The sequence below is a fragment of the Thamnophis elegans genome, chromosome 5 (assembly GCF_009769535.1).
Source record: "Thamnophis elegans isolate rThaEle1 chromosome 5, rThaEle1.pri, whole genome shotgun sequence".
In the NCBI taxonomy this organism is placed as follows: domain Eukaryota; kingdom Metazoa; phylum Chordata; class Lepidosauria; order Squamata; family Colubridae; genus Thamnophis; species Thamnophis elegans.
In genome coordinates, this window is record NC_045545.1 from 12,499,818 (window position 1) to 12,521,552 (window position 21,735).

At 39.3% G+C, this 21,735-nt stretch overlaps 1 protein-coding gene across 3 annotated transcripts in view; it reads left to right on the forward strand.

Moving 5' to 3' along the window:
* Nucleotides 1-21,735, forward strand: part of TGFBR3 (transforming growth factor beta receptor 3) — a 187,180-nt gene that overhangs the window by 68,948 nt on the left and 96,497 nt on the right. For all 3 annotated transcript variants that reach the window (XM_032218372.1, XM_032218371.1, XM_032218373.1), the window contains exon 3: nucleotides 21,447-21,628. In XM_032218372.1, the coding sequence (XP_032074263.1) occupies nucleotides 21,447-21,628 (182 nt within the window). The remainder of the gene's footprint in view (nucleotides 1-21,446; nucleotides 21,629-21,735) is intronic.

The following is a 21,735-nucleotide window of genomic DNA, read 5'->3' on the forward strand; positions in this document are numbered from 1 at the left end:
GCCCATGTGTTCTCTCTCTCTCTCTGTCTCTCTCTCTCTCTCTCTCTCTGTCTCTCTCTCTCTCTCTCTCTCTTTCCTTTTGGCTCTCTGTCCCTTTTTTCTTTCATCTCTCTCTCACCCTTTTTCTTTCTTTTTTCTTTTTTTATTTATTTATTTCTTCCTTTCTTTCTCTTTCTCTCTCTCTCTGTGTCAGTCTGTCTGTCTGTCTGTATGTCTGTCTGTGTGTGTGGCAGTGGTGGGTTTCAAAAAATTTTGGAACCTCTTCTGTAGGTGTGGCCTGCTTTCCGGGTCCACTGGTGGAACCTCTTCTAACCGGTTCGGTAGATTTGACGAACCGGTTCTACCGAATAGGTGCGAACTGGTAGGAACCCACCTCTGGAGCAGCTGTTGTTCACAAGAAGTGTAAGATGCAGTTGTGTAGTTCAGCTGGTTGAAACACATGCCGAAGAGTCATATTTTGGAAATCATTAAAGAAATGGGTAATCTAGTTAGTACTGAAGAATGATAGAACCTTGGATCATTCAGAAGATGTATTTTGATTAATTGTATTGGTTTAAAATAGTTTCAGATTCTATTCCGTATAATCCTTTATTTTCACGACTCCATCTGTATAAAGGCCACCAAACCAAATTTCCTCTACTTTTCTTCTTCCCTTCCCCTAAAGTAATGATAGCTGAATGCTTACCAGGTCAAAATGGAAAATGTGCATTCTTTTGTGGTTTTTGAATGTACTGCTAAGCTATATATTTTCTGGCAATCTTCCAGCATAACAGGCTTTCTAATTGAAAGCAACCTTTGCTTATTGCTGACCTTCAGACTATTTGTGGCTTTGCTGGGAATGTGGGCCAACATTTGTTGTGCTCAGACACTTAAAAAACACACAATATCCCCTGGGATTAAAATGTGGTGTTGAGTTGTGTGGGCAAATAATATTGCTATGGTAACCTAAGATCGTTTATGTTCATTTTTTTCATGGTTCTTCTACTGTAAATGGAAAATACAGCTGTGAATTTAAACTCCTCTCCCACCCCTTTTTGGCTATTATTTGTCAGCATTTTGTCCTTTTGTATCTATAGACTAATCTGTTTTAAAAGAAAGGAACTGAACTTTTTTATGTTGATAAATAATATTTCAACTGACGTCCAGGGATGCTTCTGTGACATAAGTGAATTTTAGAAAATGGTCTTCCGACCGTTATACAAGATGTTATATGTGGAGGATAACAAAATATTTAACTGAGTCCAGATTCTTAACTTAGAATATTATTGATTGCATTGAGAATGAAGTTCTCATAATCAAATCACTTTGGCTGGGGGTGGGGTGGGGGGGGGAGGAGCTGTAAATCTGGCAAAATCTGGCTTTAATCGCTAATGTTTTAGTAACTGCTTCATTTGACCATAGTCCAATCTCTAAATGGTTTACACACTTCGTGCATATTTATGAAGTGATTGAAAACTGGAGCTGTGTAATTTGTAGAACATTTCTTAGTTAATAAATGATCAAGAGTTTTAGGTACCCGGGGGTGGGGGAAGAAAGAACTGTTAAAATATTGTTTCTGTAAGACTGATAGCATCTTAACTAACATCCAAATCCTCTATTTGGCATTTTATTTAGCACAGAATGCAAATTAAAAAATCAGTCCAAACATCACACATAATAGGAATCTTCCCATGCAATTTTAAGTACTTTTATTTATTTATTTATAAACCACCCGTCTCATCTTAAAGCAACTCTTGGCATATTCCTGTTTGTGTGCTTATGCATGCATATATTCCTTATATGGAAGTTTTCTTTAATAATATCAAGCAAATAGGTTCTGTGCTGCGGGGACATGATACCCCCAAAATTGCCTGTGTGAATCTTCTCATGGAAATATTATAATTCTCTTTGGAAAAGTGAAGAACTTAAAATTTTTGAAATTGGCCTGAGTCCATATGGAAAGTCCTTGACTGAAGTTGTTTTGGATTAATAGCTTTTTAGTCAGGTAACTACTAGTATCAGCAACCCAGTCTTAGAGACCCAGTCTCTAAGACTTTTAGTTGCTATGTAGCAGGGGTAGGTTTCTCGCCCCATTCCAACCGGTTGGGTTGGAACGGGGCCGGCGGCGTCCTCGTGCACGCGCACAGTGCACGCATGCATACTAGCGTCTGTGCGATGGTCCAGCTGCTCCTGGAGGATCGCGCAGGCGCTGTATGCGTCCTGCGCATGCGTGGAAGCGCAGAACTCGTCAAAACCGGGTAAGAAACGCGGGCGGGTGGACCCTTCGGCGTTCCCGGAAGTTACTTACCGCCGCGAACCGCCTGAAACCCACCCCTGCTATGTAGTATGGACAACCCATGCACCTCAAAATGTTTCTGACTTTTTCAAGGAAGGAGAAAGTTGCAAATCAACAATATCTAGAGAGCCATAATATTAAATTTACTTGTAGGATCCCGACAATATTTCCCAAATACTTCCCTTAAGATGGGTTATACAGTATGCCACAGAAGTGAGTACAGCCTCTCACATTTTGAAAATATTTAAGTATATCTTTTCATGTGACAACACTGAAGAAATGACACTTGGCTACAATGTAAAGTAGTGAGTATACAGCTTGTATAACAGTGTAAATGTGCTGTCTCCTCAAAACAATGCAACACACAGCCATTAATGTCTAAACTGCCGGCAACAAGAGTGAGTAGTACACCTCTAAGTGATACAAGCTTCTCCCATTGATTTAATTTGTTGGAAGATGGTGGGGAAGGTTGCAAATGACGATTATCTGGCCCTGGGATGCTACAACTGTTGTAAATATATTCTGGTTACCAAGTGCCTGAATTTTTATCATGTGAACTGTGGGGATTCTGCAATCGTTGTACATTTGAGGACCGGTTGTAAATCACTCTTTTCATCAGTGCAATGGTAACTTCAAATGGTCACTACATGAATGGTTGTAAATTGAGGAGTACCTGTATTTATTAAATTATTCCTCTGCTTTTTAACCATCTGCAATTCCAATGAATGTAATTGAAGATATGCATCTGTACAGGTAGTGCTCAACGTGAAACATTTTATTTAGTGTCCATTTGAAGATACAGCGGCATTGAAAAAAATGACTTATGACTGTTTTTCACACTTAACAACCATTGCAGCATCCCCATGGTTGCATGATCAAAATTCAGATGCTTGGCAACTGACTCATATTTATGACCGTTGCAGTGTCCCAGGGTCAATTTTGCAACCTTCTGACAAGCAAAATCAGTGGGGAAGCCAGATTCACTGAGCAGCCATGTTACTAACTTAACTACTGCAGTGATTCGCTTAACAACTGTGTCAAGAACGGTGGTAAAATGGGACACAACTCACTTAACAAATGTCTCACTTAGCAACAGAAATGTTGGGCTCAATTGTGGCCATAATTCGAAGGCTACTTTGTCTTGTAACTCATGCAGACTCCAGCCACCTCCCTCACTAAATGTGAATGGGTCTGTGTACTTCCCTCTCTGAATATGTGTCTCTGCTACTGTCTTTGGAAGAATGTATGTCTTCCTATTCAACTATGGCTGGATTGTAGCCAATAAAATCTGGATGCTTGGAACAAAGCGAAGGCTTGAAATACAGCCTCCAATTTGTATTCAGGGAAATCTGAGTGTGTTTGTGTTTCCACACATGATTGAAAATTCAGCCTTTCACATCCTTCCTTCTCCAGCTTCAGAATACAGCTCGTGTTTTGTTTTTGTTTTTTAATATGTGGAAACGGGGAAGAGGTTCTATACAGTAGAAAAAACGGAACAGAACATCTTCATCTGAACAACAGAAGCAAATGTAAAAAGAAGTACAGCAATGTGACCATATATCTGTGAGGAGTCCAAATTCTACTTTTATGAACTAGTTTTCAGAACCGCCTTAATTTACCACATTATTCGGAGTATAAGACGCACTGGCGTATAAGACGCAGCAAGGTTTTGAAGAGAAAAATAAAAAAAAAGGTTTTGCACTCTGCAAACCTCCCAAAAATGGCCCATTTTTTGCAAAAACAGGCCCGTTCCCCCCAAAAAAGACATCAATTATCTTTAGGGAGTTTGCTGAGTGCTCCTGGAGGGGTGGGGGCAAAAACGAGCAAAAAATGGCCCATTTTTCACAAAAACTGGCCAGTTTTTCATTAAAAAAAGGGCATGGATAGCCTTTAGGAAGCTTATAGAGTGCTTCTGGGGGCTGGGGGTGGTGTAAAATGAGCAAAATGATCCATTTTTCACAAAAACTGGCACGTTTTTCATTAAAAAAAAGGGCATGGGTAGCCTTTAGGAAGCTTATAGAGTGCTTCAGCGTCATTCAGATCGATGGGTGCTTCGCCTTAGCTGTGACAATGGTATAAGAGTTAAGCGGAGGGGCAGTTTCTGTAAGCAGGGCAATAAAGATTAAGCTAGAAACAACGCCAGAATGTTTCCTTCCTGCCTTCCTTACAGGATTAGCCTTGCAAAGTGGGAAAAACACAAAATGAGATTTCTTCCAACAATCGGTTCTCTGAACTGCTTAGAAAGTTAACAACCGGTTCTCCCGAATAGGTGCGAACTGGCTGAATCCCACCACTGGGCTACAGCCACTTTCATATGAAAAACAATTGCACGTGTCTGAGAAAGGTACTGCAATCCTGTGTTCTCCACACTACTTCTCTAGATGTGTGCAAGCAGAGGCGATTGTCTTCACAATTTACAGTAATTAGCTGAACCGCTTTTATGGAGGAAATGCAGTGTCCATATTTTTGCAGCATGTCCTCGGTGGTTGCCTAGTAAGCACTTGCTTATTGGCAGCAATTCCTCCTTTTTCAACCTCCTGAGTCCTGGGATTTTTCCTCTCTCTCTTCACAAATCTAGGTTTCTTGATATTCTCTTCCCCCCCTCATCCTTGTTGACATCTATCCAGGCAAAATACTATCTGTTGTGTCCTCCCCCTCCCCATGATTTTTTTTTTTTTAGTGAAGTAACAAATGAAATGTGGTTTGTAGATAACTGAATAATGTTTGCACTCCATACTTGGCCAGTTATGGTGGACAGAGACCTGGTTAACACACTACAGAGTGATGCAGTGGTTAGAATTAAGTACTGCAAGCTAACTCACTGCTCACTCCAGGAGTTCGATTCTGAGCAGCCCAAGGTTGACTCAGCCTTCCATCCTTCTGAGGTCGGTAAAATGACGACCCAGATTGTTGAGGGCAATATGCTGACTCTGTAAACAGCTTAGAGACGGCTGTAAGAAACTAAAAAGTGGTACGTAAGTCTAAGTGCTATTGGTATCTCGGGGATCAAGAGCAGGAGGTATATGAGGATATTGAAATGTGGCATAGAGGTAGATACTGCATGAGGCTCTCATTGACTGCATGGAAGTGTCTTTTTTGCTTGATTATGCTTTGCAACTAATTGTCAGATTATGATAACTGCAATTCTGGTTAAGAACCTTAAGATGTTTAAAGAGCCCTTCGTATTTTTCATCTCAGAAATCCTTCTAACAGTGAAGCATATAAAAAGTTGATGTTGCAAATAGCAACAGTACTTATATTCCATTTCATAGTGTTTTATAGCCCTCTCTGAAAGGTTTACGAATGTCAGCATATAGCCCCCAATAATCTGGGTCCTTGTTTTACCAAGTTCGGAAGGATGGAAAGCTGAGTCAATCTTGAGCCAAGCAGGATCAAATTCCTGGCTTTGGGCAGAATTAGCCTGCAATACTGCATTCTAACCACTGTACCACCACAGCTCTGGTGGTTACAAATGTGAATCTTCTCTATTATGCTTAAAATCTAATCTGTGTTGGAAATTACACATGTGCAAAGCCCTTCATGTTGATGTATGTTTTTTTTCCCTGAGGCACAACTTTATTCCCTTTAAAAACTTGTTTTGATCTTGCATTAGAGGTGGCCCCTGGATATTAGCATTGATATGGACATATATTGTCTTTTCCATGGCTGTGTTAACATTGCCTCAGCTCACTCTTGCCAAACAGAAAACTTAATAAACAACAATAGAAAATAGAAAAGAATAGTGAGCAATGTGTATATTGAAAATGACTTGATGACACATATCAATCAATCTTGGTGTTTCCTTCTCCAGTATAGTAAAGAGCTAGTGGAGAGCTAATTCTTCACATGAGGTGTCTAAAGTAGGATAACAAGAATTAGAAACGGCAAGAATACTAAAAGCAAAGCCAAAAGGCCAAGGACCAAGGAATAAAATTCCAATATCAATGCAGGGGTCATAAATTGCTTTGCTGCAAAAGTCATCATTTAAACACTTTCTTAAAAGGTAGCAGAGTCAGGACTATATTGTATTTGAAGGGTATGCTATCCTGCCAGGCAGTCACAGAAAAGGCTACATTTCTATAAAGTGATTTAATCGTAAAAATGGGACCTGGAACACCCCTACTTTTACTACAGGGGATCAATCTCGATTTCATTGAGGGCTGCATCAGGGTTGTGTTTGACCTTGGGAGGCCGGGCCAACATGGCCAACTTGACATCACTCATGTTGGGGGCTGCAAGGAGACCGTCGCAGCCTACACCACACATGGCCCTTTCCGAGCTCCATTTTCACTGGCAAAGCACTGTGGGCTAGTCCTTCGCTGTTTCCAGGGCAGCCCCCAGAGGTGGGTTTCTACTGGTTTGCACTGGTTTGGGCGAACTGGTAGTGGTAATTTGGCCTTGGTTCACAGAACCGGCAGCGACCCAGACTGGCCATGTCCCTGGACCGGTTCCCCAGTCTTTGCTGCCATTGTGAGCATGTTTTTTATTAGGTTTTCATGGTCTTCACGCATGCACAGAACATTTTACAGTGAATTATGCACGCGCGTGCAGCTAAGCGAGCACAAAGCGAACCGGTACCAGCACCGGTAGTAACCCACCCCTGGCGGCCCCATGGGCCAGATCTAAGCACCCTGCGGGCCGGATCTGGCCTGTGGGCCTTGAGTTTGACACCCTTGTTTTACTACATCAATAAGCCGTACAGGAGTGCAAATATTCTACCCAATTATACAGATCTAATGAGCCTTAATATTTAATTTTCCAGTTCTGATTCTCAGTGTTGTATGTTAATGTATTTGGAGAGTATAACAGGAACCACACAGTATGGAAAGAACAAAGGAGTTGCATGTCTCACAGGTGTTTTTTCCATTTCCAGGATAAGAAATGCACAGACGTATATTTATTTGTATAATCCTGTAGAGATTGAGGCCCGGTATGTGTTTACTTTTGTGTGTGTGAGTTTTGTTTGCTGATTTATGAATTCCTGCACAATTTGGTGTAAAAATAAATACTGTTCTATCCTGGGCTCACGCTGCTTAATTCTATAATGTCTAATGTTTCCTTTTTCATTGTCTTCAGCTTACCAAATGGTTTATTAAGAGTCAGTTTTCTGCACCTCAATAAACAGCATTACCATGCATTGGGCTGAGGTATTATAGTTGCATTCTTTTAAAATTCTTTTTTTAAAAGATTCAGTACACTTAATTATGTTTTTTTTTTTCCATACAGAGTTCAGCTTATAGTTTTTGCTGGGGATTTGTGGGTTTTCCCCCCTGCTGTATTCACTCTTGTCCTAATATGTAACTGATAATTCCACCCCTTGTAACTGTCCAGGCTGAAATTCCAGCCCTTGTTACTTAAACAGAACACTTCCATCTATTGTTTTCTGTTCAACTTCCTATCCTTTTTATGGCTGTGAAGGTTCAAATCTAAGACATATGTATAGGTTGTCCTTGGAGGTGGGGATACAAAGCAGGGAAAGCTTAAAAAAAACCCTGCATTATAAAATCATAATTTCTCTATAGTGGATTTATGGATCTCTTCATTTTCTAGATGTTTTTTTTTTAACCTTTTCTAGTTTTTTTTAAAAAATACATATTTTGGGGACTCCTCTCTGTTGTTTTTATCCTACTCTGGGGGATAAATAGATGGTGCATTGCAGAGTAATCTAAAGCCTTCCATTTGCAAGAATGTGAAATGTGATTGTTTCTTGCACAGGTCATGGCTGTTGGCTTCAGATACATGTCAGGAGGAAAGCAAAAGATAGGGAAATTGTGTGGGGCTGATAAAGTTGACGGTAAGGCAAAATCAGAGGAAGAAAAAGCTATCCGTAGACTAGCAAGAACACATCTGCTTGCTGCTCCAGTGAACAAGTGATTTGGATAGAAGTCAGGGAGAATTATATAATTCTGCTTATTGGTGCAGGGGGGAAGGAACCTCCTAGGCGGAATAACTTCATTTCTCAGAAGTGCCTTCCCTTAGGCCAGTGGTTCCCAGAGCTGGCTGGAGAATTCTGGGAGTTGAAGTCCACAAGTCTTAAAGTTGCCAAGTTTGGGAACCACTGCCTTAGGCAAAGCTGTTAATGCCCTTCGGGTATTAATTCAGCCCTAATGGAACAGTTTTAGAGTGCTGCTTAATTTGAAGGAACTTCTTTACCTAATATGTAATCTGGTTTTTAATATGCAAATTAGTTTTCTTAAAAATTATTGCTGGGGTTTTTCTTTATTACACAGATATAAGGAGCAGTAGGGACACAGTGGCTCAGTGGCTAAGATGCTGAGCTTGTCGATCAGAAAGGTTGGCAGTTCGGCGGTTCCGAATCCCTAGCGCCGTGTAACGGATTGAGCTCCCGTTACTTGTCCCAGCTTCTGCCAACCTAGCAGTTCAAAAGCATGTAAAAAATGCAAGTAGAAAAAATAGGAACCACCTCTGGTGGGAAGGCAACAGCGTTCCATGCGCCTTTGGTGTTTAATCATGCCGGCCACGTGACCGGAGACGTCTTTGGATAGCGCTGGCTCTTCGGCTTTGAAATGGAGATGAGCACCACCATCCCTAGAATCGGAAACAACTGGCACATATGTGAAAGGGGAATCTTTACCCTTAGGAACAATAGTCTCTAAATCCCAAAGATTTAATTTATATGTTTTACTTTTAAATCTCACCCACTCAACTCCTCTCCCCTGCCCGAAACCAAGTCTGAATATTTTAATTGCCCCCTTCCAGAGATATCTCTATAGCCATGCTTTCTGCACCCATCACAAGCCCAGGTATGTTACAGTTTTATTTAAGTATTAAAAAAGATGGTAAAATGGCTTACAGGTATTAAAGCAAACAGCAATAACATATATAAAAAAAACAATAAAAGCACAACAGCACTATCATTTACAAGTGAAAACAATTGTAAAAAGCCAGGGGAAACATCTGACTGCAAGGAGATGGGGGTGGGTGGGTGATATTTGTTGCTTTCTTAAAGACAAGGAGTGATGGGGCAGCAAAAAAAGATCTACTTCACAGTGCTCTTAAGAGAAATGTAGAAGAAATGTAGCTGCTTTAGTTTAATAGTATAATGGAACCTGAGACTCCGCAGCTTTTTCATAAATCAGCGGAAATACAACAAACAGCGCAAATCAGAATAGTGCCTTGGCAGGGGGCTTGCAACATCTGCTTGCTCTCAAATATTTCTTTGTTTATTTTGTTTACTTGCTGCAGATGTTGGGTTGTGTCACAAAGCAGATGTGGAATTAAGGCACTGATATTTTCCCCCCTTTGGGTTACATGTTGAAAATTCATAGCCAAGTTTGCAGCCAGGTGATCCCAAAGTTAGGAGTAAATTCTTAAGAATTTAATACACCTTTCTTTTGAGTAACAATGCTAAATAGTCATTTATAGAATTGCATAATTGCAGTGGTTAATATTCTGCAAGGATAGGCAATATGGTGTTGGGGATTAGAACTCGAGATGCCTCTGTTTAGTTGGCTGGGTTAAAATCTCAAACATCTGGAAGGCACTCACTTTCTCAATCCTGATATTCTCAAATTGACAACATGTATTCTTTTTAATCAGAAGAATCTTTCACTCTTCAGTTCTGTTTGAAATGGTTTACTGCCTAATAATAAGGACTACTTGATGTGTAGCTTACTCCCCTGTTAAGAAAAGTTTCCTTTTAGCATTTTCATATAAATTATACTCTATCTCAGCTCATATTATAGTATCACAAATTTGCTTCTTTGGTCAAGGGGGAAGATTGCCAGAAATTTATTTCAACTAACTAAAGTTTGGGCCATTTTTATAACAGGCCATATATTTCTCTCAAGATGGCTCACAGGGATGCCTCTCTCAATCTTTCTGGTGAAATAAAACATAGAAAAGGTTTCTATGGAAAATAATGTTCATGGCTACCTAATATTTGCAAGAAGTAAATCTCCCTGTGACAGATTGCGGATGAATTCTAGGCTGCTAGACTGTTTTGAGGAGCTGAAAGTTGGGTGCCTGCCTAATTCGCGTTCCTCTCTCTTTTTATCAAAGAAACATCAAGCATAACTTTCCATATTAAGCTTTCCTTCATTTCAAAACCTTTATCTTAATGAAAAAAACTTTGAATAAATGAAACCATTAACGGTGCAGATCATCAGTCCTGTCTTCACATGGACTTACAGCTGTAGCTTACAGCTTCCTCTCGCAATTAGGATATGAGCTGGGAAGACTAAAATTGCAGTCAAAGACATCCAGAAAGCCAATAGGCAAGAAAATCTAATTGATCCCAATTGTATTTGATCTTGAGGATAAACTCACCCTGCTGGTCTTCTATACAGGACTATCTCCAACCTTTTCAAAGCCTTTGTTCCTATTTATTTATTTTTTTTGGTGAAAAAGATTTTTATTTCCATTTTTTCATTTTCATACACTCACATATATACTGTGCATAGCCGGGGCCATACAACATTAAACAATAATCACAGCAATTCCTCTTGTCAACAATACCCCCCAAAATAGAAAGCCAATATACCTCTTCCACTCTCCATACACCTCTTTCTTCCACCCCCTCCAACTTTCTATCTTCCCTCCGTCATCCCCCTCTACCCTACTTCCCCTCCCCCTCTACCACTCCTCTCTCCCGATCCACTCCCTCCCTTCCTTCTCACCCTCCCTCCCATCCTCTCTCCCGCCCTCTCTACCCATCTTTCTTCTATCCCACTCCTCCTCCCCTTGGTGTATTTCCACTATATGTCAATGTACTTAACTTATCCTATTTTTACAGAAAAGCCTTTGTTCCTCTTAATCAATCATTATTTTTCACCTTATCTGTAGTTATTTTTCCTCAGATGCTTCTGTTCATGCAAATATTTTGGAAGTAATAATTCCTGATGGTGAAACTCTTGCAGCTATTGTTCCAATACAAGCCACTTTTTTCTGGTCTGAGTTCCATGATGAGTTTATTATATTTAATGAAACAAACAAGAAAACAAGAAAAAAAACCAATGCCATTAATTGTATTAGATTGTTTTTCTTGTCATGAAGCTATGTTACATTTCAACAGAAAAGTACTACTGAAAGTAGTTGAAATAAGGATACTCGATAGTTGATTGGTGGAATTATACATAATTGAAAACAGTGATCTACAAATATACATGGTTGGTAAATCTCTTTCATATTGGGATCTGTGATTATATAAAAGTATATTGTTATTAAACAGACAATCAAGAATGTAAGGGAATTAGGTATATTGAAAAAATTTTTTAATCGTAATTGAATATACATTGTACAATGAAAGTGAGGTATTTAGTTATATTAGATGAAAAATCTGTAATTGTAAATGTAATTGAGAATATTGATGCAAAAACACTTGTAACCAAACGACATGCTGTATGTAATGGATGAGATTATTATTTTTTAATATTGTTTTTTTATTTTTTTTATTTTTATGTTTAAAAATAAAAAAACATTGCAAAAAAAAAGGATACAGTTTGAATTTGACACTTTATACAGTATAGATCAGTGTTTCTCAACTGCAAATGCTGGCTGGGGAATTCTGGGAGTTGAAGTCCGGACATCTTCAAGTTGCCAAGGTTGAGAAACATTGATATAGATAGTGCCATGTGGTCTAATGATTAGAGAGCTCTGGAGTTAGTTTTCCCTGAGTTGGGTTGAAGAGAGATTTGAAGATAAGCTTTATTTTTAGTTTTATTCGGGGGGGGGGCACAATGGTTCGATAATTAAAGATGCTGAGCTTGTCAGCTGGAGAGATGACAGTTCAGGTTTGAGATCAGAGTGCTGTGTGATGGTGTGAACTCCCATTACTTGCCCCAGCTGCTACTTGCAAATGCAAGTAGATAAATAGGTCCCACTTTGATGGGAAGGTAACAGTTCCATGTGCCTTGGTGAATAATCATTCTGGCCACATGACCAAAGAAGTGTCTTTGGACAATGCTGGCTCCCTCAGCTAAGAAATGGAGATAAGTATTTCCCCCTAGAGCAGGGGTCAGCAAACTGCGGCTCTGGAGCCGCATGTGGCTCTTTCCTCCCTCTGCTGCGGCTCCGTCACTGGTCAGCGCCACAATTTTGAGAGCTTCTGGGGGCGGGGGGGGGGGGAAGAGAAGCACAGTGCACCAAGAGAAGACTCTGTGGCAAGGGGAGGGTTTTTCAGTTGTCTCCACAATTGATAAGGCTTTCGGTTATGACAGGTAGAGGAAAAAGTATGCCGCGCTAGGAGGAGACTCTATGGTGGGGGAACTGAACTTCCGGTCAGCTCCAGAATTGAACAGGGGGCTTCCGGTTAGGACCTTTATGGCTCCCGGTGTTTTAGTCCCTTTTAATGTGTTTGTGTGCATGTATATGACGTGTGTGTGGGTATCACAACTAAAAAAAAATATCAACCAACCACTGCAAGAAATGTTCAAAAACAGTGTCATAAATAGCTTCTTAATCATAAAAGAATTGCATGAATCATATCACTCAATCTAACGGATAACATTTATAAATATTTGGCTTTGAATAGGCTAGAGAGTTATGGCAGACTAGGAAAAAACTAAAAAAAATGGATCGTCTCCCAGAATTTCCCTCTGCCCTTTTTATTCCTTTCTTCCCTTTTTTATGTGTAGTTGAGATTGAAAATTATGGTAGTTCTAAATAACAGCAATAAGCATTTCTCTCTGGTGTTCTTCTCTAGATTAGACTGGACCACATTCTGGCAATAGGATTGGCACACAGTAAACATTATGGGACTAGTGATATGGGAAATCAAGGTGCTGAATTCTAGATGTGAGTCTGAGAAATTGGTGTTTTGTTTAGGATCACACAGCTTTGGAGAGGAAATAAATTTGAGTTGTTTCCGGAAAATAATAAAATTATTCCCTCCCCCCTAGTTTGTTGGTTTGTTTGTTTTAACAGCAGCTATTGTGGAAATCCTTTAATTCTCTATGTTTATATTATATCATAATTCCAGACATCCACAGTCTGGTGACTGCTGATGCTTTGGGACAACAAGGTCCAGAATTCCAAGTGAAAAGCTGGAAAATTTTAAGAGATATAATCCCAATTTGTCTAGAAAGTGGCCAGTTTATAACCAAGGAATGAAGAACATTGAAAATAAAGAGACTGGGTTGTTGTTGTTTTTTTAGATTTGTGTTCTGCTTTTATACTTTTTAATGCTCTTTTAATTATTATATAATGGTTTTAGGTAATGATTGTTTTATTTATTTAGCTATTTTATTGGATTTCAATAAACCATCCAGTCGCTTTCTGCGAGATGGTCAGTCATGTTAATTTGATTAAATAAATAACTACTTCATTTGTTGAATATAGTGCATTCTATATTCAACACTAACTACCCTGTTTCCCCGAAGAAAAAGATCTTCCCGGATAATAAGCCCAATCAGGTTTTTGAGTGCATGTGCTAAAATAAGCCCTCCCCTGAAAATATTGCAACACAGCAGCAGCCATGAGTGAACCACACTCGACACCTCCTGCACCTCAGAAATAATAAGACCTTCTTGAAAATAAATCCAAGCGCATATTTCGGGGGTCAAAAGAAATTAAGATCCTGTCTTATTTTCGGGGAAACACGGTATTCAACATTAGTGAACTAATTGATTTGAAATATATATATTAGAATTAAAAATGGAGATATGGAAAAGGAAAATCTAATGGTTAACCAACATCCCCACCCAATTAGAACCTTCAATTGAGTTGTTTAATTGTTAAAGGCAGTTTCTTTTGATACACACTGGTGTCCCTGTGTCTTCCTCCAGCTTCATTAGGCTTGATTGATGAATTGGTTACATCAGTTAACATATAAAAGTGGGGAAGAACAAGATGCATAATTCATATTAAGTGGCGCAGTGGTTAAATGCAGCACTGCAGGCTACTTCAGCTGACTGCAGTTCTGCAGTTCGGCTGTTCAAATCTCACCGGCTCAGGGTTGACTCAGCCTTCCATCCTTCCGAGGTGGGTAAAATGAGGACCCGGATTGTTGTTGAGGGCGATATGCTGACTCTGTAAACCGCTTAGAGAGGGCTGAAAGCCCTATGAAGCGGTATATAAGTCTAACTGCTATTGCTTCTAATTCTCATTTCATTGACTTTTACTTCCCTCGAACTGAAGTTGCCGGGATGATTGTTGTTGTTTTTAACACTAGAGCTGATCTTTTCCAACATTTTTGAGGACAGCCAGAGAAAGTCCTCTCACCACATTGAAATGGATGGGTAAATATCAAGGAAAGCGGAAATTTCAGTTCTTTGACCCACAAATCCACATTTTGTTAAGCAAGGAAATAAGAAAAACAATTACCCGTAATCAACATCAAAGGGGGGGGGGATTTTTATGAATGGTGAATTGGTTTGTATATGTAGAAGCAGATGTCAGTGGCTGTGCATGGTTTATGGGGGGAGAAAGACCAGAATGTGGTCTTCGAGTTAAATATTGACCTGCTCTGCATAGCAGTCGGTACAGGGTTTGGCAACGGACAAGGAAGCTACTATAGCAAGAGTTTATTTTGATTCTGAATTCAGTTAGTTGGGGAAGATGAGTCATAGGCCATAGTCCTAGATGGTCAGCCTGCAATTACATAGCATTGGCTTTCACAAACATAAACTTATAAGAGCAATTAGGGCGTTCAGTCAACTGTACTGGACCAATCCACCAAATAATTGATGTACCAAACTCATGGTGTAGATTTCAGAAGTCGAAAACCTGCATCCGATTAGATGTGGTGAAACTTCCATTTTTAACATCACGGACAATCTGGGCTGTTGTGGGTCAGTTTCCTATGTGTTTCTCAACAACTGCTGGGAAGGCCACTGTTTTTCTTCCCCTGGCACAGACTCACACAAACATTTATAGATAACCAAGGCTATGGCAATTCCAGAGGGATAAGTGGAAAAAAAAGTGCAACAAAAATAACTTCAGTAGAAAGTGAAAAACAAAGTATAGTTTCGTTTGGAAGATATAATTCCTACTCCTGCAGTTAGAGCCATTCATGAGTAGCATAGCTTAGTAATGATTCACCTGTGGCATCTGCCTATAAATTGTAAACTTCATCTAATAGTGGGACAGTGATTTTCAGCTGAGATGCAGTGACAAGGGGAAGAGTCTTTAATCCATCACCCACTCCCCTCCCCATTTCATAACTGTGTTACTTTTCTCCTTGCTAAATTTTTAAGATTAAAAATGAACTTTATTGATATTGATAGTTGATATCTAAGATCCTGGGTAAAAATGGGGCAGGATAATATAGTGGTACCTTGGTAGTTGTTGTTAATTGGCTCCGGGAAGCACAATGAGTACTAAAATGATGAGGTGTGATGGGTATCAAAAATGATGAATACCAAACAAATTTTTCCTATGCTGAATAATTTAAATAAATTTAATGCATTCCCAAACCAAAGACAATGCACATTTTTAAGGCAATATGTAAAAAGATAAGGTTGTATATCATTACATGAGAAATAAACCTAAAAATTAATAAACACTTAGATTAAATAAAATATTTTTTTACCGGTTTTAATGAGAAAAAAGGGCAAAAATACACAAAGACTGCCAGGAGATATGCACAGGGCAACAACTACCACTTAGACTTAGACTAACTTTATTGTCACTTTGTACACTAAATGGCATACATTAAAATGAAATTTCATTGCATACAGCAACGAAATATACACTACATAAATGACAAAAGAAATAAACAAATACAAAATTATGCACATACCTACATATATTATATGAAGCAACACAGTCTTGTTCGGATGTATATATGTACATGGGGTGAAAAAACAAATCCTACGAGTTTACCAGACGTGACTAAGGTTTCCTGCTTTGTTTTGGCTGGAAAAGGTAGCAAGTGACAAGGCAACCAACACCGACAACTTCTAGCTTGCACTTGGAGTACCAAACAAATGACAAGTACCAGGACAAAATTTTCTCATCAAAATGCATTGAGTTCCAAATTGATGACTTTCAAAGCAGTTGAGTACTGAGGTACCACTGTACAACCAATCAGTTTGGCTTCTCTTTCAAAATTATTTCCCTTCCTTCAGCTCCTATAGTTTAAGACATGTTTGTGTGTATCTACCATATATATGTCTATATATGTCTATGTATATATATGTCTATGTATATATATATATATACATAGATGATGGAAGCAGTTAGCTTCCTCCCATAATTGGGGCTTACCAGGGGTTGTAAAAATCTAATAGATACCTTTCACCCTGGCTTCGCTGATAACGGATAAGAGCCTGTGGCCTAATGGCTAAGATCTCTGCCTAGTGTGCCTAGTATGCCATATAGCCCAGGTTCAAATCCCAGTAAGGGTATGGCTAGCTGATGAGAGCTAAATAGCTTGAAATAGATCTATACTAGTCTCCCTTTATTTATTTATCAGCACAAATAAAAAAAACACAAATATAACAAAGGCAACAGTAAAAATATTGGGTTTCTGTCGTGATGGACTCTTGTGACGAGCCGAAGGACAGATGATGGAAGCAGTTAGCTTCCTCCCATAATTGGGGCTTACCAGGGGTTGTAAAAATCTTATATATATATATATATATATATATATATATATATATATATATATATATATATGTGTGTGTGTGTGTGTGTGTGTGTGTGTGTGTGTGTGTGTGTGTGTGTGTCACTAAACATATATATATATATGTATATGTATACGTATATGTATATGTATATTTAGAGTTCGATTCCCAGTAAGGGTATGGCTAGCTGATGAGAGCTAAATAGCTTGAAATAGATCTATACTAGTCTCCCTTTATTTATTTATCAGCACAAATACACACACACACACACACACACACACACACACACACACACACATTGCTCAATCCACACTTCCCCCCAAATACCAGAGATATATCTGGTGTAAGAAAGACATTAATAATGGATTGCTGTTGATTTGGACAAAAATTAGGCATGCTTTGTTTTGAGTTCAAATATAGATAGAGGTAATTTCCACTAAATTAATTAATTAAGAAACTAGATTTTCCTCCAGTTACTTATTTCTCTGTTAATCTTCAGATAAAATGATAATCATAGAATTCAATAATAAAAGAATAACAAAGGTTTAGGTGTTGTTTTTTTTAAAGGATGCCAGCAAATAAAATGAAGATACATTTGTAGTGTCTTATAGAAAACATTAAGATCGTAACCATTGAATTATTTGGGGGGAAAAAATTAAGTACAGCCAAAAGTATTTCTCTAGTGCTGCGATGACAAAAATTGACATCAAGCAGATTACTCAGGAAGGTCACAAGATGCATTGCCAGATGAATAAAACACCATCTTCAGAAAGCGGAGAACCAGGAAATAGGCCTCAGTGATGTCACAGTAAAATGTGAGCACAGTGTGTCTCTTGAGTTCTGCCAATATAATTCCTTACGCTCTCAAAAGGGCACATGTCCTGTTTTTACTGTGGGCAAGCAGTATAGTTGCTCCCTCTCCCAGATAGTTTATCTTCTTCACCCTCCTGCAACTTAGTTGGAAAATGTAAATCATAATTTTTCCATTCCCAAGAGAGTACTATGGTGGTGGGCTTACGGTAGAGTACGCAAAATAAAATTGAATAAATGATGACAAACACATGAAAATCATGTCCCATTAGGGCTGACCTCTTTTGTGTACTTATTAGAAAATTCTGAATAGTCTTCAGGACGATTGTGCTGTAAGTAGTGGAATTTTCAAGAGGAAAAAGAGGTCAGTGTAACCAGGAGACCAATAATCAAACAAGAGGCCAGCCAAGTGCTTTTTAAAACAGAAGAAAATATATAATAATCTAGACTTGGCAAGAGAATGAATGACAGCCATTCATATCTATGGGAGAAAGTTTTTTTTTTTAAGTGCATTTTTTGGGACTATATCGGGGAAGAGTATCTTTCCCTCGGCCTTATGACCTCCGTTGCTTGAGAAAACTTGCCCTTCCAACATCTTCGTCATTTGCAACATCTTAACGGTCTCCCTTCGAGCTTACTGGGAATCTTCTCCTGTTTATTTAATAACACCCTGAGCCATTTGTTATTAAGATGGAGTGTGGCGAGCAGAATGGACTCCAAAAATGACCTTTGCTCTAAGGACTCAGAGGGTTTTTGCAGCAAAGGAGGCCCCCAGGATCCTTAACCATAGCTATTGGGCATAAAGTGCCTATTTTATTTTGTTCCATTCAGATGCATGTTGGACAAGCCACAATTTGAGAGACCGCCTCCTGCCAATTACCTCCCTGCGACCTATAAGATCACATAGATTGGGCCTCCTCCGAATACCATCCGCCAGTCAGTGTCGACTGGCAACTACACGGAGGAGGGCCTTTTCAGTAGCAGCTCCGACCCTTTGGAACGATCTCCCCGTGGAGATTCGTACCCTCACCACCGTCCAGACCTTCCGCACAGCCCTCAAGACCTGGCTATCCCGTCAGGCCTGGGGATAAGATCACAATCTGTCCCCACCCGAATGAAGAATGAATGTTGTGTACTATTTTACTCTTATGTATTGTTTTATGTTTATTGTTTATACCCCCCCTCCCTATTTTATGTAAGCCGCCCTGAGTCCCCGTGGGGAAAAGGGCGGCCTATAAATATTAATAAAATACTAATAAAATACTAAAATAAATTGAATCCAGAGGCTTGTAAGTCAAGCCATTATGGTGGAGAAATGAAGGAATGTGCCTTTGAGGTGCAGGATAGACCCTACCTATGGAGATTTGAGGTTTTTTTTTTTTAAATCAATTTTATCTCTTGGTTGTGCCAAGTGTGACGTTTGAGAAACAAAAAATCTGTCTTCAATGAAAGGATAAATACATACCAAGCTGAGTAAGGCAGTTTGCCTCCCAAAGACCCATTAGATCACACAGGGTTGGCCTCCTCCGGGTTCCGTCTACCAGCCAATGCCACCTGGCTACTACCCAGGGGAGGGCCTTCTCTGTGGCAGCTCCGGCCCTCTGGAACGAACTCCCCGCAGGGATTCGGACCCTCACCTCTCTCCAGGCCTTCCGAAAAGCCGTCAAAACCTGGCTTTGCCGGCAGGCCTGGGGTTGATGAGTTCCCCTCCCCTCTCGACTTGTATGGTTGTGTGATTCTTGGCTATTTTAATTACTTGTATTCTGTTCTATGTTCCCCTTTTCCCCTTTTGAGTTGTTCGCCGCCCTGAGTCCCTCCCGGAGAAGGGCGGCATACAAATAATAAAATTCAATTCAATTCAGTTTGTAACCATTTTATTATAGCAAGAGGGTGCCTTTGCTCAGTGGTGGAGCATAGGCTATTTAGTGAAAATTCATTCCTGTCACCTCCATATAAGTCTGGGAGAAACTGGTTCATTCTCATATTTCTTGATCCGTGAGATTTTGAAAAGGCCATTTCTGAGAATAATGCCCATGGCAATGTACAAAAGCATGAGAAAGAATAAATGTGCCTTCAAAGTATGTGGTTGCATTAAAGAATGGAATAATAATTAACTTCTGTAAATTCCTCAACCATAGAAACCTATAGACAAACCAGCTGCTCTCCAAACAATGGACGAAGAAATTAACTATCGCCTGCCTCTTAAAACTAAGTGACTTTGTTCTGGTGCCTTATAAATGGTTCAGAAAGCTGAGGAACTTCAAAGTACAACTTCCTATTAGAAGCAGTAAATGGAATAAGATCCTGTAGATAATACTGTAATCTCCAGTACTCGAGATATGAGTAGATGTTTCTGAAGAAAGAAAGGTTTAAAGTACAGTTTAAGATTAGTAAGTTTTAGCTACATTGAATGAATCCCAAATTGGAGTTAGAATGTGTGAAAGGAGTAGCTAAAACCATGGCATTTCTTCAATGAGTTTTGCAATGCAGTGTGAGTTTCTGTATAGGTTGGATGAGCCAGAGCCATTTCCTGTAAACATTTGCTTAGTTTTAGCTTCCTGCAGATGTATTTAATGGGTAAAGCTCTTTTGTGCCCTTCAGCTCTCCTGCTGTATTTCCATCTCCTAAGATAATGCCTTAAAAAAAAAAGTGCAAGACTATGCTGGAAGGGATTATTTGGAAGGACGCACACTAATTTTTGGGCTAAAGAGCGTAGTTATTAGCTAAGATAATTGCTTTTCGATGCAGTAAATGAGTATTCAGTCATGGTCAATCCTATCAGTGTTTAGCCAAACCACATCAGTGATAATTGCATTTCAGGTGAATGCAATATCAAAAAAAGTTCAGTGAACATATTAGTAAGGACACTTGTTTTTTCCCCAATTTGCAGATTTGATAATGCATCTTTACTGTATTCTCCTTACACACCTTCGTTTTGCCTGTCTATCTTAAGTGCAGCATGTTTTCAGATATTTATTTATTATGTTAGTATGGTACGTTTGCTTTGGCTGGTGCACTATGGCCATTTATTGAACAACAGATATTGGCTACGGTCATTCAAACCCTTGTCACCTTGTACAGGCTACAAAGGGCTGCCCTTGAAGACTATCCAGGATCTACAACTGATGTATAATGCAATATCTAATGTACTAACAGGGGTAACCTGTTATTGCCATGTAAGACTGGGACTGTAGGAATTGCATTAGTTGCTGGTTTGTTTCCAGGAACAATTGAGTGACTAATTAGCTACCTATCTTGGAAGAGCACATTGTAGAAGGCTATAGTTATAAGAATTTGGGCACGGTCCAAAGTAACTCAAGTGAGTCTAAGTCTATAATCCTATATAAATTCCAATCATACACTCTTTATCAGTTTAGGGTTAAGATATAATTCCACAGATTTTCACTTTGATGTTTACTTCTTGCAAAAAAAAAAATTAAGATAGATGAATACCATAGTTTTACTTCCGTGGAGGCACTTTGGGTTACATCCTAATCCTAAACTGGTTTATTAGAAGTTCGGTTTCATTGGTTTCAACAGACCACATACTCGATATAAGATAGGAGGGATTGCATCCTTAGTCAGAAATCAGGGCACTGAACCCTTCAATAAATTTCAGTGAATAAGAAGTATGCATAGCATTTCCTCGTATACCCATCTTAATCCCTTCCATTCCATTTGTAATTGGTATGCTATCAACTTGGTACTTTATATAATTTGTGTGTTAGCAGAAGGTTATACCCAGCAACTGGTGAGATAGCTTAGACTTTGCTCTAATTCAGGTTTTGCCACAGCCTTTCATCTCAAATTAATCTTCCTTCCCATTTATCCTACAGGTCCTGTGCCTAGAAGTGGCTGTCTGTTGTCTCAGGTCAACAGTTCACATCCAGTCCAAGCTTTGCTCGAAAGCTTTACTGTCTTATCTGGCTGTGCAAGCAAAGGAACTGCTGGATTGCCACAAGAAGTTCACATCCTCAATGTTAGGAATGCAGAAGATGCTGGCCACCATGAAAGAGAGGTATGGAGGGAATCATTCTGCGTCTTGGCCTTAAACATCACTATCTTTCCAAATCTGTTGCCTTCTCACTGTCTTGGAGTCAACTCTCATAATCCCCCACAATATTT